This window comes from Hippopotamus amphibius, chromosome 3 (assembly GCF_030028045.1).
Source record: "Hippopotamus amphibius kiboko isolate mHipAmp2 chromosome 3, mHipAmp2.hap2, whole genome shotgun sequence".
NCBI lineage: Eukaryota > Metazoa > Chordata > Mammalia > Artiodactyla > Hippopotamidae > Hippopotamus > Hippopotamus amphibius.
In genome coordinates this window covers 26255687-26278864 of record NC_080188.1, presented here as the reverse complement: position 1 = coordinate 26278864, position 23178 = coordinate 26255687, and the positions used below count along the sequence as shown (strand labels likewise).

At 43.3% G+C, this 23178-nt stretch overlaps 2 protein-coding genes across 2 annotated transcripts in view; both read left to right on the top strand.

Annotated features, from left to right (window-relative positions):
- TXK (TXK tyrosine kinase) overlaps nt 1-8612 on the top strand; it is a 43210-nt gene extending 34598 nt beyond the window's left edge. Inside the window, exons 12-14 of the mRNA XM_057727439.1 lie at nt 1371-1489; nt 3593-3750; nt 6424-8612. Coding sequence (XP_057583422.1) covers nt 1371-1489; nt 3593-3750; nt 6424-6492 — 346 coding nt within the window. The 3' untranslated portion in view covers nt 6493-8612. The remainder of the gene's footprint in view (nt 1-1370; nt 1490-3592; nt 3751-6423) is intronic.
- An 8371-nt stretch (nt 8613-16983) lies between these two features.
- CNGA1 (cyclic nucleotide gated channel subunit alpha 1) overlaps nt 16984-23178 on the top strand; it is an 82116-nt gene continuing 75921 nt past the window's right edge. Inside the window, exon 1 of the mRNA XM_057726869.1 lies at nt 16984-17052. Within this exon, the coding sequence (XP_057582852.1) occupies nt 17034-17052 (19 nt within the window). The 5' untranslated portion in view covers nt 16984-17033. The remainder of the gene's footprint in view (nt 17053-23178) is intronic.

Sequence of the window (23178 nt, the reverse complement as noted above, 5' to 3'; positions counted from 1 at the left end):
CTGGAGGTGGCCTGTCTGGTCCCTGCTGTTATCCACGGACACTGGCTTCCCCATCCACACAGGTGGCTACTGACTCATCTTGAATTTCTGTCTGCAAGATGCCTTCATGTCTGGCACTCGCTAAGACTAGAACCCTCCACGTGGCCAAGGCCCCAGCCACCTTGGCACTTCCACAGCCATTTGTTCTCTACCATCTTTCTGTCTTTCCTGGCGCTTGGCCTTGGGGAAGAGGGCACAGGTCCTGTTTTGCTCTTGAATCCCACCAACTGATTGTGGTGCAGTGGGGTCTTCTTTCCCTGCAGTGTGACCAGGGCAGGCCTCGTAGGGTGCAGGGTACAGGACCCTACCGCAGCCACCCCTAGTGTCTAATACCCCTTCTTTTTCCCTTGTAATCTCCCCCTCCCCTCCTCCCCCCCCCACCCCTGCCGCCAGCACCAGAGATATTTTTGTAGCAGAATGAATGGTGGTGCTAGTGAGATATTTATATTCATGAGCCATTCTCCCAAATATTTTGTTCATAACTCAGTCCTTCTCCTTTTCTGGAAAGTCTAGACTTTTGAAACTCAAAAGCTCTTTTAAAAAAATGGCTCTTTTCCTTTTGTTTTCTATTATGCATTCTTTCCCCTGGTAGAATGACCTCTGGCTCAACAAAGGGCTTAAAGATGTGGTGAAGTAAGGTAGGTGGGAAAAAAGTGGGTGTGTGGGGAAGCATTTATAAATATTTCAAAAAGTACTATATTGCATGCTCAAGGAGCTACATAGCACACGTTAGCTATCCTCTCTTTTCTCCAGATTCCCACACTTGGATGTTCCTGCGTACAATTCTCAAAAAAGAGAGTGGGTTTCGTTTTCTTGTTGTTATTTTTTAAAGGAGATGATAGTTCCTGATTTCTTTCCATTTGAAAAAGGTATTAGAGATTTTTACACATCAAATTTATTGTGTTCAAACACTTTTATTTTTCCCCTTCTCTGTCCCTACAAAAATATATGTATATAGAAAGAAAATAAGGCATCAAACTTTGAATTTATTCTTTCACATATATTTACCTTTTAAAAATAACCTTGGTTGTTAGCTCATTCAGCATGCTTCTTTGCAGAATTAAGAATTTATCATAACTAATCAGCGGGGTATGTGCTAGACTGAAGAATTGCCATGGTTTTCTGAGATCCAAACACAATAAACACAGTTGGTTTAAGGAGAAAACTAGAAGGGCTACTTTCCCACTTTGATAGCAAGAAGAGAAGGTATACTGAACCTTTCTGTGATAAAATACTTTGTATTTTAGAAATCAGAGTTAACTAGAAGGATCTGGAGGAAACAGAACTTAGAGGTAATTAACACAACGTGCTCTGAACTCTGATGGCCCTAGGTACGTTTTGGATGATGAATACATCAGTTCTTCTGGAGCCAAGTTCCCCATCAAGTGGTCCCCTCCTGAAGTTTTCCATTTCAATAAGTATAGCAGCAAATCTGACGTCTGGTCATTTGGTAAGTGAATTTGATGTTCATTTGCTGGAGCTTGAGTTAACAAAATAGAGATTGCTCTTTTTTTAAATATATTTTTAAAATTTATTTATTTACTTATTGGAGTATAGTTGCTTTACAGTATTATGTTAGTTTCTACTGTACAGCAAAGTGAATCAGCTATACATATACATGTCCCTTCTTTTTTGGATTTCCTTCTCATTTAGGTCATCACAGAGCACTGAGTAGAGTTCCCTGTGCGATACAGTAGGTTCTTATAACATAGAGATTGTTCTTTTAACTTTGATTTCTTTATATGATGTAGCTAAAGGTCTTCTTACAACCATATTTCTGTCTTAGTTGTTCTAAACACATCAGGCTGTCTTTGGCAACTGGAGTCATATACCTTCTTACATAAGTTTGCCATTTGAATCTTTTCCTTTCCCATTGAGCACTAACTGTAAAATCATAACAGAGTCTACTGATCTAGAACACAAACTCAGCCAACTTCCCAACACCACAGAGACTTGCAAGGAAAACTGATCTCATGGCATCACTGAATCTTGAGTGTAATTAATAAACTTCCTTGTCTGACTATATGTTGGAGGAATCGGTAGTGGTAGGCAGGACACCGAGGCTTATAATGCAGGAAGCAATGTTTATTGTACCGGTACAGGCCCAGTGGACTCACATCCAAAGACTGAGCCCCGAGCCATAGGAAAGCTTCTCCTTTTATAGACCAGTACCGCGCTTTTGGGAGCCTATAGCTATGCTTATATATGCAGGAGCAATGTACGGAAGCCGGAGTGCATATATTAGTTTTTCCTTGTCTCATTGACCCAGATGTTTGTGCTGCCCATGGCAGGATCTTGTGAAAGAGGCCATATGTTATTTATTCCCTAGGGCTTGCATTTTCCTATGTTTGCCTTGTCCTTTCCTGTTTTTGTTATTGACCTGCCTCGTATAAGCGATGCCATTTCATTTACTTTACTACCTTCATATTTTGTGAAATTAGACATAGGCTTTTCTGGGATCTATCAGTTGCTATTTATATTGGGTAATGCTCGTTGAAAAAGAGATACTGTGGACCTATGTCCAATGGAGTTTGTTCTTTGAGTTGACATTCAAAACATGGCAAATGTATATCTATCTATTCTCTTTCACCGAGACCTTTCTGGGTGGCTTCTTGGGTTTGTAGAGACATCTGCATGTCTCTCCACGCAGACCTCCCAGGGTGTGAATATTATTGCCCACAATAAGGTTAGGCTTGTATTCATCTCGTTAGCTCTCCACTGACATGTGGTAGTCTTGGCAGGTGACATTTTAAGCTCTGCTGGAGAGCATTTAAGTTGTGAGACCAATAGATAGCAACATGAGGGTCTCATCAGGTGGTTGTAGAACAACAAAACTCCATGAGTTTTACCTGACCACTTGTTTGTCTTCCTCACTGGACAGTGAGCCTCTTAAGCACATGGACTGGTTTCAGTCTTAAGAATTCTCTGGCGCTCACATAGGCCTGGACTCTGATCAATGCATAATCCATATTTGTAGAATACGTGAATAATTAAATGAACTCAAGTTGGGAGCCTTGAAGGAGTTTCATCAATCAATCAATCAATCAATCAATCAATGATTTTTGAATACCTACGTATAAACAGAGCCCCTGCCAGATTTTCGGAGACTCTACCCAGCAGTCTGTCTTTCAGTAGGAGGAGGGGAACCAACGCCATCTACTGGCTGGGAAACTCTTGGCCTTAGCAGGCAGCAGGAGAGCACACAATTCTGCCATTCTGTATGGAATGGCAAAGTTTCGTTGATTTCAGGGTGTGGTGACATGAGCAATACCTTGAAATGAAGATGCTGCCAGCATTTTCTTCCAATAAGGAAGCAGTCAAGACCAATGGAACAGGAAAGGCATTGTTTTCACTTGGCATATATTCAGTACACAGGCCTCTTCTGAAGGTAAGATGCACAGGGTCTGCTTCCTAGATAGAACTGCTGTCATTCTGGATGATTGTAGCCCAATGGCTGCAGGAGGAAAATAATGCCTTGTAATTTGAAATAGCTCTTTCAGTTCCAAGTAACCATTTCTCTCTAACTTCTTATTTTCATGCATTTTATTTGCAGGAGTTTTGATGTGGGAAGTTTTTACAGAAGGAAAAATGCCTTTTGAAAATAAGTCAAATTTGCAAGTTGTAGAAGCAATTTCTAAAGGCTTCAGGCTGTACAGACCTTACCTGGCACCAATGTCCATATATGAAGTCATGTACAGCTGCTGGCATGAGGTGAGTGTCCCTTACTTTCCTGCAAAGGTTGGCGGTTCCAGCATGTGAGAGCAGACCTGATTATCACTTACATTACACCAGAACTCCATCCTGGCAGGAAAAGGTGCCTATTTCTCGGTAATGATCCCTGAGAGCTAGAAGTACTTCCACTACAAAATGATTAATCCATTTTAACAATGGCCTTTCATCTGAGGAATTCAGTGCATTTTCTTAACCTTATCTTTCCAAAGTTGGTTCCTGCAGAAACTCTCGATGTTACTAAAGCCTCGGTGATGAGATGTTTTACTCCTTTTAAGAACTGCTGGGTGGAAACTAAGGATAGAATCAGGCTTGTTCAATTTCCACATTGAAAGAGAAAGATGGTGTTTTTATTTACTTCACTCTACTTTAATTTGTCTTGCTTTTCCAAGGCTAGAAGTAATGGGGTTTCTCTCTCCTATGGTGCTCGAGATTCCTGATAGGGAGATTAAACGAGAATAGGAATGAAGGCAGGAAGTGTGCCAGGAACTTCTACTCAGAAAATTATCTCCTGGGGGGCCAGTTTCTCTTTTACTTGAAATGCCAAGCTTAAAAATAAAGCCAGAAGTGTTTATACCCCACCTCTGTCTTTTCTGGGCACTGACTCAACACACCCCTCCCCTTCATCAGACTCCTCTGTGATTTCGACAGTTCTCTCTCTCCAGCTGACAATTTCAGCCCAGAAAAACTACAGCTGGATGAGGATTTCCTCCTGGCTGAAAAAGAAATCACTTGACTCCCAATTCACAAACACTAAAAAAATTCAATATTTCAAGAGTGAGATGGTTGTTTCCACTCCGGAGAAGTATTAATTTTATGAAGATCCCTGGTGAATGAAAATACTTTGCATATGATTAACTGTTCTGCAAGGAATCTTGAAAGACATAAAAAATATTAAGGAAGCTGTTAGTAGCAAACAGATGTCTTAAGAGCATCTTTGCAATAACAATGTAAATAGCTCAGAAATACATATTGTATATTTAGCAATATACTTGTACATGCACGTATACTATAATACTTATTGAGATTTTACATATATGTGGAGAGGAGACAGAAAAATGAGTAAATAAGATGCTGACAAGAAGACCAAGTAAACGAGGTGCTTAAGCACCTCTAGATTCAAACGTGATTGTATTACTATTGATATACTTGTTTCATAGGCTTTACTACCTGCACAACCTCAGCACCAGCAAAAAGCTCCACTATTTTTTCTTGAAGTCTCAAAGAGGACTCTCACATGTGCTCACATATCCTTCAGCTCTGTCCTTTAATTTTAAAATTTTATTTTTAAAAGATTTTATTTTTTAAGAATTTATTTTATTGAAGTATAGTTGATTTACAATGTGTTAATTTCTGCTGTACAGCAAAGTGATTCAGTTATACATATATATACATTCTTTTTCATATCCTTTTCCATTATGGCTTATCACCGGATACTGAATATAATTCCCTGTGCTATACAGTAGGACCTTGTTGTTTATCCATTTTCTATATAATAGTTTACATCTGCCAAACTCCCACTCTATCCCTCCCCACCCTCCCTCCCCCTAGACAACTACAAGTCTGTTCTCTGTGCCTGTGAGTCTGTTTCTTTTTGGAGATAAGCTCATTTGTGTCATATGTTAGATCCCACATGTAAGTGATATCATATGGTACTTGTCTTTCTCTGTCTGACTTCAATTAGTATGATGATCTCTAGGTCCCTCCATGTTGCTGCAAATGGCATTATTTCATTCTTTTTTATGGTTGAGTAGTGTTCCATTGTATACATGTAGTACATCTTTATCCATTCATCTGTCGATGGACATTTAGGTTGTTTCCTACTCTGTCCTTTTATATTCCTTCTGTTTCCAAGCCACTAAGGGTGGTGTCTCCCCACTAACCCTGCTGCCAGGGACCTCTGTGAGAATGTGGCTACCACGAGTAGTTCTATTTCCCATGGATTTCAAAGATGCCATGGAGCTTCCTCAGGGAGCCAAAGTCAAACCACATCCCACTTGAAATAGGGAAAAGGTCCCAACCCTTGCTTTCATGTTTGGAGGTTTTGTTGATTGAGCCTTAAGACAGTACAGTCTGTGCTCTAAGACCTGCAAAATCTCTCATGAAAACATGCCTTTTGCTTTTTGACTAAAATCCATCTTTCTACAGGGGGTCAGGGGTAGTGCATAATTGGGGCTGAGCTTGGGGGCTTGGGACTCTAGAGGGCCCTCTCTCCCAGCTCTTCCTTTACTCTGTGTGTATCAAGTCATCCAAATAGATCTCTAGGGCAGCACTGTCCAATGGAACTTTCTGTGATGATGGAAGTGTGCTGTGTCTGCACTGTCCAATATGGTAGCCACACTTGGCTTTTGAAGAATTGAAAAGTGGCTAGTGTGACTGAGAACTGAATTTTAAAATGTATCTCATTTTAAGTAATTTAAATTGAAATAGCCACATGTGGCTAGTGTTTGCTGCTCTAGCCATATTATTTGTGGAGTGCTCTCTACCTCTATATTTTCACTCATGCCTCACTCAACTGCCATTCACGCCCTGAGTATCAGCCAAGTCTTCTGTTTGTGGTGAACTAGCCTGGATCCAGGTCCTGCCAACAAGTTCCAGAGCTGGTGTCCGAGTGAGTCTTAAGCTGAGCTGACCACCTCCGCTTCCCTTTTCCAGAAACCTAAAGGCCGCCCAACGTTTGCAGAGCTGCTGCGGGTCCTCACAGAGATTGCAGAAACCTGGTGACCTGAAGAGAATGCCAACCCAGAGCATCATCGTGCAAGATTGTCACAAAAGGAAACCTGGGTGGGGTCACTGATGGTGAATATCTTCCTTTAGAGTAGCTGACTCTTGGAAACAGGGCAAAGATCCCAGGCTTTTTCAACTCTTTAGAGCTTAAGGATATTCAGACAATACTTTTTACGTGTGTATTTGAGAGTGACTTCTAAACTCTGATTTCTCTGTCCTATTCTTCATGTCCCGTATGTGAGGAAGGGGAAAATGTTCCGCAATGGTCTTTATAGTGGCTGCTTTTCATGAGAAGAGCCCAGAGAGCCCCCAAGCGTACCAGAAAACCTGATCCTTTACTGAGGAAAAGCCAGAAGAGGAGGAACATTCTTTACTTTGGTGGCCCATACGTAGAAGATGAAAATAAATTCTGCACTCCTGGAATAAGGGAGTCACCCCTGCAGAATTTCATGCTTTTGAACTGTAGAGATCTCTATGAAAAGTGCACCCTTACAAACCACATGTATGGGGGCATTCTGGAACTGTCTTTTATAATCTTCCCTATGTTATTCTACAAATTATTTTTGCACAGATCGGATTATTTTGGAGACAGTTTCCTGTGTTCCAGTACTGAATACTGTTATAGGAGAACGTTCTTCTTTGGACAGATCCTGGTGATGATTCTATTTCTAGTGAGATCCGTTGTCCAGGACAGTTCAGAACCCGAATCTCAATTCTGAGATTTCACACTTTGTACATGTGAAACTGGACAATCGAAGGAGCCTCATTTTGTCATAGAAAGTACCTTCGGTACCTTTCTAGAAGATGACTTGCTTTTTCCACAAGAACAAGAGGAGGCAAAAACAAGACATTCAAATAGTATACCAAGTTCCATTATTTCTGAAGTCCAGGGTATTGGATTCAAGATGAAATAACCAGTAATCACAATTAAATCTTAATTTTTCATGTACCATTTGTAGGAATGATTGGAAATTGATCTTTGTCATCCTGAGTGCTTCAGAAGAACATAGGGAAAAGGGTGCTGCAGAAGACAGGAGTCATTACCTTGAGGTTTAGCAACAGGAGCCTATTATTTGTGGATTGTCCCACCCTGCATCATGGTTCTGGGGGAACACGTTTTATGATTCTCATGAGATTCTAAGATGCTGGCTGTCAGTAGTTGTGACTTTAAAAAAAAAATTTATTTATTTATTTATTTTTGGCTGCATTGGGTCTTCATTGCTGTGCGAGGGCTTTCTCTAGTTGCAGCGAGCAGGGGCTACTCTTCATTGTGGTGTGTGGGCTTCTCATGGCAGTGGCTTCTCTTGTTGTCAAGCATGGGCTCTAGGCACGTGGGCTTCAGTAGTTGTGGCACACGGGCTCAGTAGTTGTGGCACACGGGCTCAGTAGTTGTGGCTCGCAGGCTCTAGAGCACAGGCTCAGTAGTCATAGCGCATGGGGTTCGTTGCTCTGCTGCATGTGGGATCTTTCCGGACCAGGGATTGAAACTGTGTCCCCTGGCTTGGCAGGTGCCAACCACTGCACCACCAGGGAAATCCCAGTTGTGACTTTTAAATCATATTTCCCTGCTCCAGGAATGACATCCTTAACTATCAGTGGTACACAATCAGGGTGCATTGAAATAGTGAGCATCAGACACAAGGATTACCAATCTTGATGGTGGAGGGGGTGGAATCTTTGAGATACTGTGCTCTTTCTGAAACTATCATCCTCCTTCTCCTAATGATGCTTGCTGTGGGGAGGTGAGACAGAGGGCTCCTACTACCGAGACCTTAGTTCAAGTGAGATATGTGGAAGCCTAGCTGCAGAAGGCATGAGACTATTTCACAGCAAAAGCCAAGGGAGGAGAGGTTAATATTGTGATGTAGGAAATAAAGAAGTATCAATAAATGCAGGGTGATGTCTTTCTTGGATTTTGCTAAGCTTGGAAGTCCCCACTCCCCCCTCGAAAAAACCCCCAACCCAAACACTGAAAAGCTAGGACTGACTACAGAGCATCTGCCGTCACTATAGATGCAACGCAGGGAGACAGTACATGGGCATCGTATGGCAGTAGCTGATGTGTGAATTTGGGATGTCTGTGGACAGAGATTCAGCATCCTCTGTCTAGCAAAAGAAAAAATTCTTTAAGAAGTAGTCACACGACTTCTCCCGCAAGAGAACTATGTTTTGCAATGAATCTCAGTAATTGTTATTGATATGGGCTCTCTGTGGGTAGCTTAACTAGTTTGGGGTGAGATAGTGCAATATTTAGTCAGCTCTGCATTAGAAATGAACAGGAAGTTTGAATGTTGGTTGTGAGTGAGAGTCCTAAAAAGGAGGAAACAGGAGGTCAAAGGAGAAAGAGGAAGCTCAGAAGAATGGGAGGAATTTGGAGGCCAAGCAGAAGATGTGATCAGTGTGAATAATAGATTGGCAAGAATAGCCAAAGGGACTTTTTTCTTTAGTAAACTTTTTATTGAAGTACAATACACAGTCCCACTATTGCATTGGTAACAGGTTTGACCGGCAATCAAACTCATAAGACACAGCAGCATTTGATCCAGCACTAAGTTTGCATAGCTGTTTAGAAGGATTCAGGACAGGAAAGAGCATGTACAGCCCTTCAGTCTCAGTGGAAGCCAGCAGTTCTCCATGTGCATCGATGCTTGGGTCCCTCCTCTTTTACCTAGATACTGTGTATAGTTGCTGGTGATGAGGCCATGGGACGTGGAGTTCATCTTGATGCAAAGAAGCTTCTCCCTGTGTTTATCACCTGTCATGTAGGCCTCCAGTTGATGGGTCTCCCAGCCCATGTGCTGTCTCACATAGCTGAGATTTCACGGTGTATAAATCACAAATCAGAGATTTCCCTTGTGTCTGGCCCTGGTACCCAGCATTCCAAATTTGTCTTAACTTGGGACATATCTAGGGGACTGGTGCTGGGAGAAGACAAACCTAAAATCCTCCCAGAGGTCTAGATCTGGGAGAAAAAGAGCACAGGCCTGCTGTTAACGCTTTACTCACATATACTTAAAGTACGCAAATCATATGTAGATCACTTAATTTTCACAAAGTAAATACATTTGTGTAACCAGCACCCCATCAAGAAATGGTTACATTCTAGAATTTCAGAATCCATTCTCATTTCTATTTGTCATTAAACTAATAGTAATCAGTATCCTGATTTCTACAACCATGAATTAGTATGAGCTGTTTTTGAACTTTCTATAAATGGAATCCTATGGTATATACTCTTTTGCACCTGGCTTCTTTTACTTAATGTGTTTGATCCGTCCATATAGTATGTAGTTATATTTCATTCGTTCTCATTTGTGTATAGTCTTCTACTCACTCTTTACTTATCTATTTATCTATTCTACTCTTCATGGATATTTGGACTGTTTCCAATTTTTGGCTCTTAAGATGAATGCTGCTATGAACATTGTTCTACATGTCTTTTGGTGAAAATATGTATGCATTTCTGTTAGGTATATGCCTAGGAGTGGAATTCAGAGCCAAAACATATGTTTATGTTCATTTTTTGTAAATAGTGCCAAACAAAGCACAAATGCCTTTTTACCAGTTGGCTGCTCTTCTTTTAATAACTCACTCTGTTCCCTTGCCTGTATGGTCCTCTGCTCGTTCCTTGTGTCTGCCCCAAATTGTGTTCCTTTGGACGCATCTTCAAACACAGCAGCACTTAGAGTGAGGGTGGAAGGTGATATTCTTTTTGGGCTTCCTGAGGACTGGGTCTGTGGTTTGGGCAAGGGGCAAACTTCCCAACTCCCTTTAGAAAATCTTCTTCATCCTGACGCTCGTTTTTCCAGAGTACTTCCTCTAGTTCAGGGCTTCTCCATCTCCATGCTGTTGACATCTCGGGCTGGGTACCTCTTTGCTGTGGAAGGATGTGCTGTGCATTGTAGGATATTTAGCAGCATCCCTGGCCTCTACTCACTAGATGCCAATAACACACCCCACTCTCCCTAGTGGTGACAACTGAAATGTCTCTACAACATTGCCAAATGTTCCCTGGGGGCAAAGTCACCCTTGTTTGAGAACCGCTGGTCTAGTTACAAAAAGGATCTTGACCTGAGATTAAAGATATCTCAGGAAAGGGGAAAAAAAATCACATCTCTGTTTTTATTAGCCTTTAACTAAAATTTAGCATTTCCTGTAATTCTAAATGTAGGCAAAAACCCAAAAAAACAAAACAAACAAAATCCCTCAAAAACCAACCTCCCCAGCCCCTCAAACCCCAGTGCCTTGTATGAGCAATGTCTGTGACTTTGTCATAATGCAAGGAACTGTTATTATCATATCATGTGGGAGTTGTTTCAGCTTTCTTGAGAAAGAATTTGCATTCATCGCTACTTCAAAGTCTCAGCTTTTAGGGTTGCCACTAGATCTTGTCACTTAACTCAGTAAACAAGACATGTTACTAAGGCACACGTTTTTAAAATATTTTGATAACTTTCTTTCAGTGTAATTGGTTATCTTATTAGTTGTATGTTTATTCGTTTAAAAACATTATGCCGAGAAGGGGTGTAAAGGCTTCACTAGACTTCCAAAGTGATTTGTAGCATTAAAAAAAATTAGAACCCCTGTTTTGAACAGAGTTTCTGAGTTTGGAAAGGTCTGTGTGTGCTGGGCCACCCCCATCATATGTTTATCCTTGCCTTAAAGGAAGCCCCGTGAGGATTTCATTTGGGCCAGTCCTGTGCACTGATTCGCCCATGTGCACACCCATCCTCCGAGCCATCTCCCTCCCCACTTTCCATACGTTGTCAGGGCTCCTCCTCAGTTCTGCTTTGGGTGTCCTCCTTTTACCTGCCTCGTGCCCCTGTTGGGGGACCCAGGTGTGATGAGTAGAGTCTCCATTGCTCTCATGTTTGGCAGCAGAGAGGGAACCCACCCCTCGAACCTGCATAGAGTCTTACTCCAGGTGAGCGTCTTAGGCTCTCTTCTCCCCTAGAGCTCCCACGTCTGGCCAGTTGGAGGGAGAGAAAGTGGATGGATCAAATCTCTCTGGAGGCCCCATTTCACTTCCAAAACCAGAAAGAAACCCTCCCCAAACTCAATTCAGACTGGCATTTTTGACTGTCACTGCTGGTAGGGGATGCTATTGGCATCTAGTGGGCAGGGACCAGTGATGCTGCTAAATGTCCTGCAAGGCACAGTACATCCCCCCACAACAAAGAACTATCCAGCCCCCCATGTCAATAGTGCTGAAGTTGAATATGGTATTATTGGATTATGTGACTGTGAAGTCCAGGGGTGCAGAAATTCACCCTCTTATCATAGTTCTAGCTCCATTTCTTGGTCCTCAGGCTGCCTCCCCTTCCTCCCCTCTCCACCCCAGATGAAACGTGTCTGCTGTAGTCACATACCTGTTGACCTGAAAGAAACAGACTGCCAAATATTTGTCCAGCACAGATAAGTTTATTTGGCATCAGCAGAGAATTGCAATTCAGGTTCTGCAAGCATGATGACACATGTACAAGCTCATGGCAAGGGAAGGAGAACGCTTTTTCAGAGGGGAAAACGAAGTTGGGGGGGCTCTAGCAAACAAAGAGTCCATGGCTTTTCATGCGCTGAGCCCTTGCGGGGAAAGAAGAGTCCTTCTTCCTGTGGGGCTCTGCTTTCATCGCAGGGTGTGAGAGCTCCCCCTTCTGGTCTTCCAACTCGATTTAACCAAGATTTCTGTTTAGTAATTTTTTACATACTCCACCTTGACACGCCAAGTCATCCAAAGGGAGGAAACGTCTTTGTTCCAGCGTTTCCACCAGAGTTGTGATGTTCTCTCTGACTGGATCAGATCCACATGCCTCCTTGAACAAGTCTCTGCAGCTTAGGCATGGATGCTTTGACTGGCTTAGCCTTGGTCATATGTTCCCACAAGAGCCAGGGATGGAATCCATTTACCTGCAACCACTTGGAAATAGAAGGTGAGCTCAGGGGAGGACAGGGGAGGCGTGAGAAATAGACACTGGCATGATAATCAACAAATGTTCAGCATTCTTCTCTTCCCAATTTCTCTCTTGCTTTCTAGCCCTGCAACATGCAGCTCTCCATCTTCACGAGCAACAACTTGGAGCTGTTCAGCTATAATCCCTATTTCCTTAATGCAGATTAGCTCAAACATGACTGGAAAATTGGGGATTTTGTCAGTATGAGGTGCCAGTTGGGCCAGGTTCAGTGTTCTCCAGCACTTTAATGTTTTGAGACACCTGGGGGTGAGCTTTCTTACAGTTAAAGAGAGCCTTAGCAGTATAGGAGGATCTTAAGAAAAAGCCGAAAGTGCCTTCCTTTAGTGCCAGTAGTGGTGGGTTTGGTGACTTCCTGTGTGATAAGCTATCTGGGAAAGCTGAAAGTGCAGGTGAAGAACTGGCTTGGATTGAAGCAGCCTGCTATCTCCTTCTGTCACTTGTGCCCATACGCTCACTGACCTCATCCCCTGCTACTCCCCCGTTTGCCCATGCCACCTCTCGTACATTCCAGGCACCTTCTCATCTCGGGGCCTTTGCACCTGCCATTCCCTTTACCAGGAGTGCTTCTCTTGGATATCTACATGTCTTGCTTCCTCATCTCCTCAAGGTTGTTGCTCAAATGTCACCTTTCTCAAATCACCCTATTTAAACTGATAACCCCAGGGCTTCCCTGGTGGTACAGTGGTTAAGAATCTGCCTGCTGGGGCTTCCTAGGTGGCACAGTGGTTAAGAATCTGCCTGCCAATGCAGGGAACACGGGTTCGATCCCTGCTCCAGGAAGATCCCACATGCAGCGGAGCAACTAAGCCCATGTGCCACAACTATTGAGCCTGTGCTTTAGAGCCCATGAGCCACAACTATTGAGCCCGTGTGCTGCAACTACGGAAGCCCATGCACCTAGAGCCCGAGCTCTGCAACAAGAGAAGCCACGGCAATGAGGAACCCACACACCACAATGAAAAGGAGCCCCCACTCACTGCAACTAAAGAAAGCCTGCGCACAGCAAAAAAGACCCAACATAGCCAATAAAATAAATAAATAAATTTATAAAAAAAAAAAAAAAAGAATCTGCCTGGGGACACGGCTTCGAGCCCTGGGCCAGGAAGATCCCACATGCTGCAGAGCAACTAAACCCATGAGCCACAACTACTGAGCCTGTGCTCTAGAGCCTGTGAGCCACAACTACTGAACCCATGTGCCGCAACTACTGAAGCCTGCATGCCTAGAGCCCGTGCTCCGCAACTAGAGAAATCCCGTGCACAGCAATGAAGACCCAACACAGCCAAAAATAAACAATAAAATAAATCTTTAAAAATAAAGTGATAACCCCACCATGGAATTCCTGTCTTCCTTTTCTGTATAATTTTTCTCTATAGCTCTTAACACTATGTAATAAAATCATATATTTCTACTTATTTATACAGTCTACTGTCTGTCTCCCTACTCCTGAAATTATAACACGTGTGAGATCAGGCATTTTTGTCTGTTTTGTTCACTGCTGTATCCCCAGGCCCTAGCACAGGGCCTGACAAAGAGTTCAGCTAAATAAATACTCATGGAATAACCCAATGAAATAAAAGTAATGGAATTACCCATTAACCAGAGGCTTCATCTTCCAGAGATGGAGGTCCAGTCTGGTAAGCAGCTCTCCTCTTGGGATTCTGGGTTGATCCATTGCTTTTCCACACAATGATGGACCATTTTTCCTTCTGGTTGTAGGTGGTCATCTATTCTTCTTTTTGGCAGAGATCTTACTTTTTCCAGAACAATTTGACTTACACATAAATTTGCTATATCTCCCTTTCCCTATTTACATAGAGGAAAATACATTATGTTAGGGAGTGACATCAGATTAATAGGAAAAAAAAGATACCTGAAAAAATCTACAGAGAAATAAAAATCCATATAGACATCAATATTTAATAGAGGAAGTAGATTATCCTTATGTCTACAGCAAGGGTAGAAATTTCCTCACACTACTGCCAGATGTACAAGCAACCTGCAGATACTTTATTTTGTCTATAATTATCTTATTTTCCTTGGGAGTGCTGGGAAAACTCAATTTACCTTAATCTTGTAACTTTAGTCCAGGGCAAAAGTGAAAATATTCTCTGTGGGTGAAGTGGGTTGTCTCTCAGATTTTGCCTCTCCCTCTGTTTCTGCCAAGGTAGCATCTGGGCATAGAAGAGAGAGGGGCAGCTTTATCCAGGGGTGATGCTCAAAATATTTGCCAACTGATTTGGCACAGCACAGACCAATCAGAGTGGATGCTGCCCGCCAGTAATCGGTCCAGCCCTTCCGAGCAGATGGTGACTATCAGCTCTAGCAAGGTGAACTCAAGGGGAGACGTGAATTGGAGGGCTGTTTGGATTGGAACAGTGTCCCCTGGCACCTCTGGTCTCAGCAACATTTCTTAGCAGCCTGGTGGCTGCCTGCCCTGCTGATTTGCAGACCGTGTTGGTGGCTGGTGTAGGTTGGCCTCTCCTGACTCGGACAGGACACAGAGGCCCTTCCTGGATGACTGAACCTCACCCCAGCTCTTGCTGGCCCTGTAGGCCCCTCTTAGGCTCTGCCATGACTTCCATTTGCCCCTCGGCCTGAGCTGCCCACGTAGTAGCAGAGGCTGCAGGTCACCTTGGCCCTTGAATACAGGGCACCATGACAGCACTTCTGACTCTCAACTCACTTGCGTCCTGAGTCCCACCCTGAGCATGTATGGGAACTTCTGGGTCTTGTTCATACCACATGGGGACTGAGAATAGCTCAGGAAGTCGAAACCTGGCGGCTCTGCACTCCCGCTCCTCCCCCTCCCCCCGCTGCTTGATCTTGCTGTGCTGCAGAGTTTATCTTACTATGGTTGCTTTCCAGACCCGGCAGCGACGGTTTGTGAGGTAACTCCCTCCAGGAGTCTGAAATAAGTATCACAGCAAAAGCCCCCGCTGCCCTTGGCAGTGCCCTCCCCTGGCCCTCCTGCCTCCGTGATACCTTCAACCCATCCAGCATCACTCTCCCTTTTCCTCCTAACCACTGGGCCAGAGGATGTGAGATTTTCACTTCCTCATCCTGGCGTGGTCCTCACAGGTTAGACTGATCCGTGATCTTTTCAAAAATACTATTGTCCGGGTCTCGTCTCTTCACCCCTCTCCCCAGTCTGATCTGACTGCTTTGAAGGGATCCAGGCATCGGTGGTTTTACAACGAAACGCCCCAAGTGATTCTCACGTGGGGTTGAGAACCACTGTTCTAGGCTTCACTGCTTATTAGAGTCATCTGGGGAGTTTTTCGACCTTCCCATGCCCAGGCTACACCTCAGAGCAATTAAATCAGAATCACTAGGGCAGCATTTTTTAAGTTCCTTGGGTTATTCCAATGGCAGTCAAATGTGACAACCAATGTTCTTCCAGGTCAGTTCCTCTCAAGCTTTAATGTATGTACAACCGCCTGGGAACTTCGTTAAAATGCAGGTTCTGATTCAGTAGGTCTGAGGTGGGGCCTTCGTTTCTAACAAGCTCCCAGCTGATGTCAATGGTGCAGGTCCTTGGACCATATCCTTCTTCCCAGAAGGCATTTGCAGTCCCAGCCCCTCAGACTACCAAGATTCAGAGAGAGGGAAATCGCCTTGAAGGTGAGTGAAGGCAGTTCAAAGATATTACACCTATTCCATACTTCCTTGTAGGAGTTGGCAGGGGGTGGTATCTGCCAAAAGTCAGGTATAACCCTTTATTCTTCCTGTTATGAAAGGTTGAAATACTCAATTTTCTAGGCTCTCTTGTGGCATGCTACCCACATGAGAAACTTCCACATAATGAGATGCAGCCAGAAGAACCTGATGAGAGCTTCCCTTCCCAAAGGAGAAAACAAGTCTTACCCAAAGGAAAACTGTTGCTTTTCCTGCTTAGAACATGGCTTTGAGACCTGGAGGTATAAAGCCCACCTGTGACTCTCAGGAAATAAGCATGAAGATGAAGGCCCATGGATGGGGTTGCCAAAGAAAATATAGGTGGCCCAGTTAAATTTGAATTTCAGATAATCAACAATTTTTTTTTTTTTTGGCCGCCGTGTGGCTTGCGGGAACTTAGTTCCCCCACCAGGGACTGAACTCATGCCCTCAGCAGTGAAAGCACCGAGTCCTAACCACTGGACCGCCAGGGAGTTCCCAACAAACAATTTTTTAGTGAAAGTGTTGTAGCCTTTCTCCTGTTGTGGTCACCCCCAGAAATGGATGAACCCCTATCCCAAACTTGGTTCAGATGTTGAGACTGTTGATGTCACACACATTCCGAGAGAGTGTGAAAGGTTTCTGACTCACATAGTGAGGTTTCTGGGGACATCAGGGAACAGGTTCCCCAGCAGACCCGAAAATGACTTGAGGGAGCAGGGAGGGGCGGCCGCCTTGGGGTTTTGTGGTGAGGAGGGGTGGGGCTGAGGGGAAGGGGCTGGGCTTGTGTGGTTTGAACTTCCAGCTGGTACTGAAAGCGGGAGCAGCTATTTTTACCAGCTTGCTCAGGTGTGGGCAGAGGGAAGGAAGCAGTGATGGGGCTTGAAAGCTGTCATCAGTCAAACATCAAAAATGGAGTCAGGCTGTTACAGTAAATGCGTTCCAAAGATTGTATGGACATACTTGTACTAAACTGATGTGCTGTGTGTCTGAAATTCAAAGTCAGCTGGTGGTGTTTTTTGTTGCTGTTGTTAAATCTGGCAGCCTTTTCCATGGAGCAGAAAAATACAAAGGGCATGAGTCTCTCCTGGCATTGTGGAGCCATTGCGCCAATTCTGAATCGCCCACTTCCAGACTTCTTGTTTATGAGACAAATGAATCCCTATTTCTTTAAGCCAATGTTAGTCAGACGTTGAATTCCTGAAGCCAAGCCCGTTTGTAAATGATACATCCCTACTGACTCTTCCGTTGGCAGCTCCTGTGTGCTTCTAGGCAGGTACAGATTCTGTGCCTCGCTGCAAAGATTGTTGAAATCTGTCTAAGAAATTGAAAACAACCGCAACCACAGAATGTGTTTATATTACATTTCATCACTTTTTAAAAAACAACTTTGCAACTGGGATGTGACTCGTATAGGTGGGGTCTTAGATTAGATCTGCTGTTCTCAACCCCGGCTGCATGTTTAAACCATCTGGGGAGCTTCTAACAAAGAACGTTGCTATTCCCACCCTCAGATGTTCTCTTTAATTGATCCGGGGTGGGGCCCAGGCGCGGCAACGTGCAAAAGGCTTCTCAGGGGAAAGTAATGTGCAGTTAGGGCCAAAAACCATTGCACGAGATAAAACACTTTATGTACGTATAGATGTGTTTACTCTGGGTCAAGGCTTGTGAAGTTTTTTAAAAGGTGGAACGAAGGGAGAGAGTTCTCATTGATGCCTGATGACTAACCGCTGTTCAACGGGAGGCTCCTTACTAAGCAGCCCATGCTTCAGCCAGCCTGCCTTCCGTCACCCGCATGGCCAGGGAATCAAAGCCAGGGGGCGGGGGGGGGGATACAATGGCTTTTGACAAAGAGCCAGAAATCCAGAGGCAGGAAGTCTTGCAGCTTCTTCTCACTTGATGGCAGGCCTACCAGGTCTCTGGAGAAGGTATTAAAGGTGCCGAGAACCTGGCAAAGGCGTCTACTCTGCATATCTCGTGGCGGGGGTGGGGGTGAGGGGAGGTGGGGTGGGGTTGGGGTGGCCGGTAGCAGCCACACTGCACGCGGAAGTCCGTGAAACCTCAGGAAAGAGCCAAAAGTTCAACTATTTTAGGAAGGGGGTTTGTTGTTTCGTGGAATCTGCGGGTTGATTGGGGGAAATGAAAGTCAGGTTGACTTCTGGCTGAACGTAAGCCTTGTTTCCTTGTCTGCCTGGGAACCAGATTGGACGTGTTTCTGTTCAGCTACATGTTTTAGGCCTCAGCCTTTACGTCTTGTTGATGATTCTGAAGTCATGGACTTTGACAGACACTGGACACACAAATGTGTTCGGTAGACGTGTTTAATCTTCACTCTGTTGGACTGTGAATTATCCCGATGTTGTAAAGGCAGATTATGTGCTCATGTCTCCGGGACTTGCTCCATCCAGCTCCAGCTACTCCACACCGTGCAGCAAAACAAATAATATAGCTCTTGATCTTGTTTGACCAGTTCCTCCACACCTTTTATTTTTCCTTTGGCTGTGGCCTAATCTCCCATCAGCAGGCACCTCCCCATAAGAAGTGGACCTGCTGAGTGTAACCTGAATGGCCTTGAATTCCTTAAGTCTGCCTGATGCTAAACCAGTCTGGTTCTCACAGTGAAACCCTGTTGTGGAGCCACCGATGTTGACCCTGCTTTTTGCCCTTGTGAACTCAGTCCAGCAGCCTCCCTTTGCTGAGTGTCCGTCTCAGCATTTGCTGAAAAGACTGAATCACTGCCTTCCTTAAGTTTATACGCTGCGAGCCTGTGATCCCAGACTCTCACAGCCTTGCCATTTTTTCTGTGCATGCAAGATTACTCAGAAGGAATTAAGTGCAAATAAGGTAGCAAGGGTAAATAAAACCCCATTCTATCCATACGAATTTATTTTCTGTTTCCTGCAAGGCTTACCCATTATAACCCAGCCCTACCGTTCCGTGGGTTAAGAGGAAGAGTGATCTTTTTTATTCAAATATACTTTATTTAAAACTCTTCTAGTAATATGATGAAATGCTCATAGTGAGAACAAAGGCAAAAGCTAATTGAGAGACAAGGACATCTTCTGAGCTGGAGGGCTAGTTTGTCCATTCCTGGTTTATGAAATAATCTGTTTTATTGGGCTTAGGCTATGGGATTTTTTTTTAAGCTCTTTATTGGAATATAAATATTTATTGGACTATAAACATATATATATATAAACTGACACCGTTGTGTCAGTTTTTGCTGTACAACAAAGTGAATCAGCTGTATTTATATATATATTCCCATATCACCTCCCTCCCTATCCCAGCCCTCTATGTCATCACCCATCATCAAGTTGATCTCCCTGTGTTATGCAGCAGCTTCCCACTAGCTATTTTACATTTGGTAGTGTATATATATATGTCAATGCTACTCTCTCACTTCATCCCAGCTTCCCCTTCGTCCCCCCACCCCGTGTCCTCAAGTCCATTCTCTACATCTGCATCTTTATTCTCGCCCTGTCACTAGGTTCATCAGTACTATTTTTTTAGATTCCATATATATGAGTTAGCATATGGTATTTGTTTTTCTCTTTCTGGCTTACTTCACTGTGTATGACAGACTCTAGGTTCATCCACCTCACTACAAATAGCTCAATTTCATTCCTTTTTGTGACTGAGTAATATTCCATTGTATATATGTGCCACATCTTCTTTATCCATCATCTGTTGATGGGCATTTATGTTGATTCCATGTCCTGGCTATTGTAAGCAGTGCTGCAATGAACATTGTAGTATGTGTTTCTTTTTGGATTATGGTTTTCTCAGGGTATATGCCCAGGAGTGGGATTGCTGTGTCATATGGTAGTTCTATTTTTAGTTTTTTAAGGAAACTCCATACTGTTTTCCATAGTGGCTGTATCAATTTACATTCCCACCAACAGTGCAGGAGGGTTCCCTTTTCTCTGCACCCTCTCCAGCATTTATTGCCTTTTTTTTTAAGCTCTTTATTGGAATATAATTGCTTTACACACTTGTACCAGCTTTTGAGGTACACCAAAGTGAATCAGCTGTATTTATACAAATATGCCTATATCCCCTCCCTCCCGCAACTCCCTCCCACCTTCCCCGTCCTGGCCCTCTAAGGCATCACCCATCATCGAGTTGATCTCCCTTTGTTATATAGCGACTTCCCACTAGCTATCTATTTTACAGTTGGTAGTGTATCTATGTCTATGCTACTCTCTCACTTCATCCCAGCTTCCCCTTCGTCCCCCCGCCCCCAACCCCGTGTCCTCCAGTCCATTCTCTGCATCTGCATCCTTATTCTTGACCTCTTACTGGGTTCATCAGTATCATTTTCTTTTTATTATTTAGATTCTGTATATATGAGTTAGCATACAGTATTTGTTTTTCTCTTTCTGGCTTACTTCGCTCTGTATGACAGACTCTAGGTCTATCCACCTCATTACATATAGCTCCATTTCATTCCTTTTTATGGCTGAGTAATATTCTATTGTATATATGTGCCACATCTTCTTTATCCATTGATCTGTTGATGGGCATTTAGGTTGCTTCCATGTCCTGGCTATGATAAATATTGCTGCAATGAACATTATGATACATGTGTCTTTTTGGATTATGGTTTTCTTTGGGTATATGCCCAGGAGTGGGATTACTGGATCATATGGTAGTTCCATTTTTAGTTTTTTGAGGAACCTCCAAACTTTTCCATAGTGGCTGTACCAACTTACATACCCACCAACAGTGCAGGAGAGTTCTCTTTTCTCCACACCCTCTCCAGCATTTATTGTTTCTAGATGTTTTGATGATGGCCATTCTGACTGGTGTGAGGTGATACCTCATTGTGGCTTTGACTTGCATTTCTCTAATGATTAGTGATGTTGAGCATCTTTTCATGTTTGTTGGCCATCTGTATGTCTTCTTTGGAGAAATGTCTATTTAGGTCTTCTGCCCATTTGTGGATTGGGTTATTTGCTTTTTTGATATTGAGCTGCATGAGCTGCTTGTATATTTTGGAGATTAATCCTTTGTCAGTTGCTTCATTGGCAAATATTTTCTCCTATGGGATGTTCTTGAGTTTATTTTCGGAATGTTTGGTAGGCACAGTTAACTCAAGGAGGAGCCATGTACCTTTATCCCAATCCATTCCAGGGATGATTTAGAGACTTTATCCATAGATGCTAAACAACCAGGGCCCTGTATTTGGTTTCTATGGTTGGTGAGTCCCTATAGACGGCATCCACAATGCAGTCCACAAGTTGTTGTTGTTGTTGTTGTTGTTTTGAGTATAATACTTTTCTTGTACCTAGTTTTTAAAAAAAATTTATTGAAATATAGTTGATTTACAATGCTGTGTTAATTTCAGGTATACAGCAAAGTGATTCAGTTATACACACACACACATATATCTGTTCTGTTTTAGATTCTATTCCATTATAGGTTATTACAAAATATTGAGTATAGTTCCCTGTGCTATACAATAGATCCTTGTTGGTTATCTATTTTACATATAGTAGTATGTGTATGTTAATCCCAAACTCCTAATTTATCTCTCCCCCCCGCCTCGCTATCCCCTTTGGTAACCACAAGTTTCTTTTCTATGTCTGTTTCTGTTTTGTAAATAAGCTCATTTGTATAATTTTTTCTTTTTTAGATTTCATGTATAAGTAATATATGATGTCTTTCTCTGACTTACTTCACTTAGTATGATAATCTCTAGGTCCTTCCATGGTGCTGCAAATTGCATTATTTCATTCTTTTCTATGGCTGAGTAATATTCCATTGTGTATATATGTATCACATCTTCTTTATCCATTCATCTGTTGGTGGACATTTAGCTTGCTTCCATGTCTTGGCTGTTGTAAATGGTGCCACAAGCTTTGGGGCCGTGTTGAGTTGCATGCTAGCAGTCAGGAGTTACTGGCTGCATCCAGAAGGCAGGGGGTGGGAAGGGATTCTGGGAACATGGTGCTCAGAGCATGGCTCTTATCTCCACTACCAACCTTGTCCGCCTGCTTCCCCCCAGTCAAGTAGTTGCTGGGGCCTATACGTGGCTGGGTGTGAGTGAGGGCCATGTGGTTTTATGAGGGTTCCAGTGCAGAAAACTGGTGTGAGGCCTTGTCTCCTGAGGGCTGGGCAAGCTGGAGGCTGGTCGGGCTTGGCCTGCAGAGATTCTGCCCCCTCTGTCCCCAGTCATAGGGGAAGTTCTGCATATAAAAACAAAAGTCCCTTCTAACTCAAAGGCTTTCCTCCATACTAATGGCACTAACGGAGATTCAGTTTTCCCTCAAGAAAGGTTTATCGTGATTTCTAGCTGAAGCGGAAAAGGTTGTCCCGAGTAGTCGGCTCTCTCAAATAGCTTTTGTTTGTTTTTTGCAAGCAAAGTTTTCAATTGGGAAACAAACATATGTTGTTCATTGTTATAGATACAATTTATGACTCTTTGTAACCTAAGTTTACCTCTTAGAGGCTTCCTATACACCACAGCCAGGGTACTGAAATGTTTAGTATATGCTAACACAGCCTGCTGGGGGAAGGTGTAGTTTGTTCTAACTCTGCTGAGATGTGCTCCCCCAAGGGCTCCTGAGCTGTGCCTACATTCCATGGGGTGGGTGGTTTTGGAGGTTTGGGGGGCTTGGATTTCGGTCCTCATTCTGGCCCTCAGTAACTATGTGATTTAGGAAATTGAGAATTATTTCTGTTCATTTATAAAACAGACACAGGTAAGAAAGAGGCCTTCTGTACCCTAGACAATTCATTTCCATAGAAACAACTGAGAGAGTTGTTCTCAAACATGAATTCAAGTCAAAACAGGGAAAACTGATAAAGTCATGGTGATGTGGTCAATAGTGAAGTTCTACTGGGGCTAGAAGGAAATTTGCTGAGGGTTTGCAAGTGTAAATTTTGATGTAATACAGTGCTACCGAATATTGTTATAATGCTTTTTTTCCTCCTCCTTTTCCTTTTTCTTTTAGATTTCTGGACTGAGGGGAGATTTCATTACACTTATCAAAAGATAAGATAGTTTCTCCTACCTTTTGTTCAGTACCAGATCAGTTATACAGGAGATGGT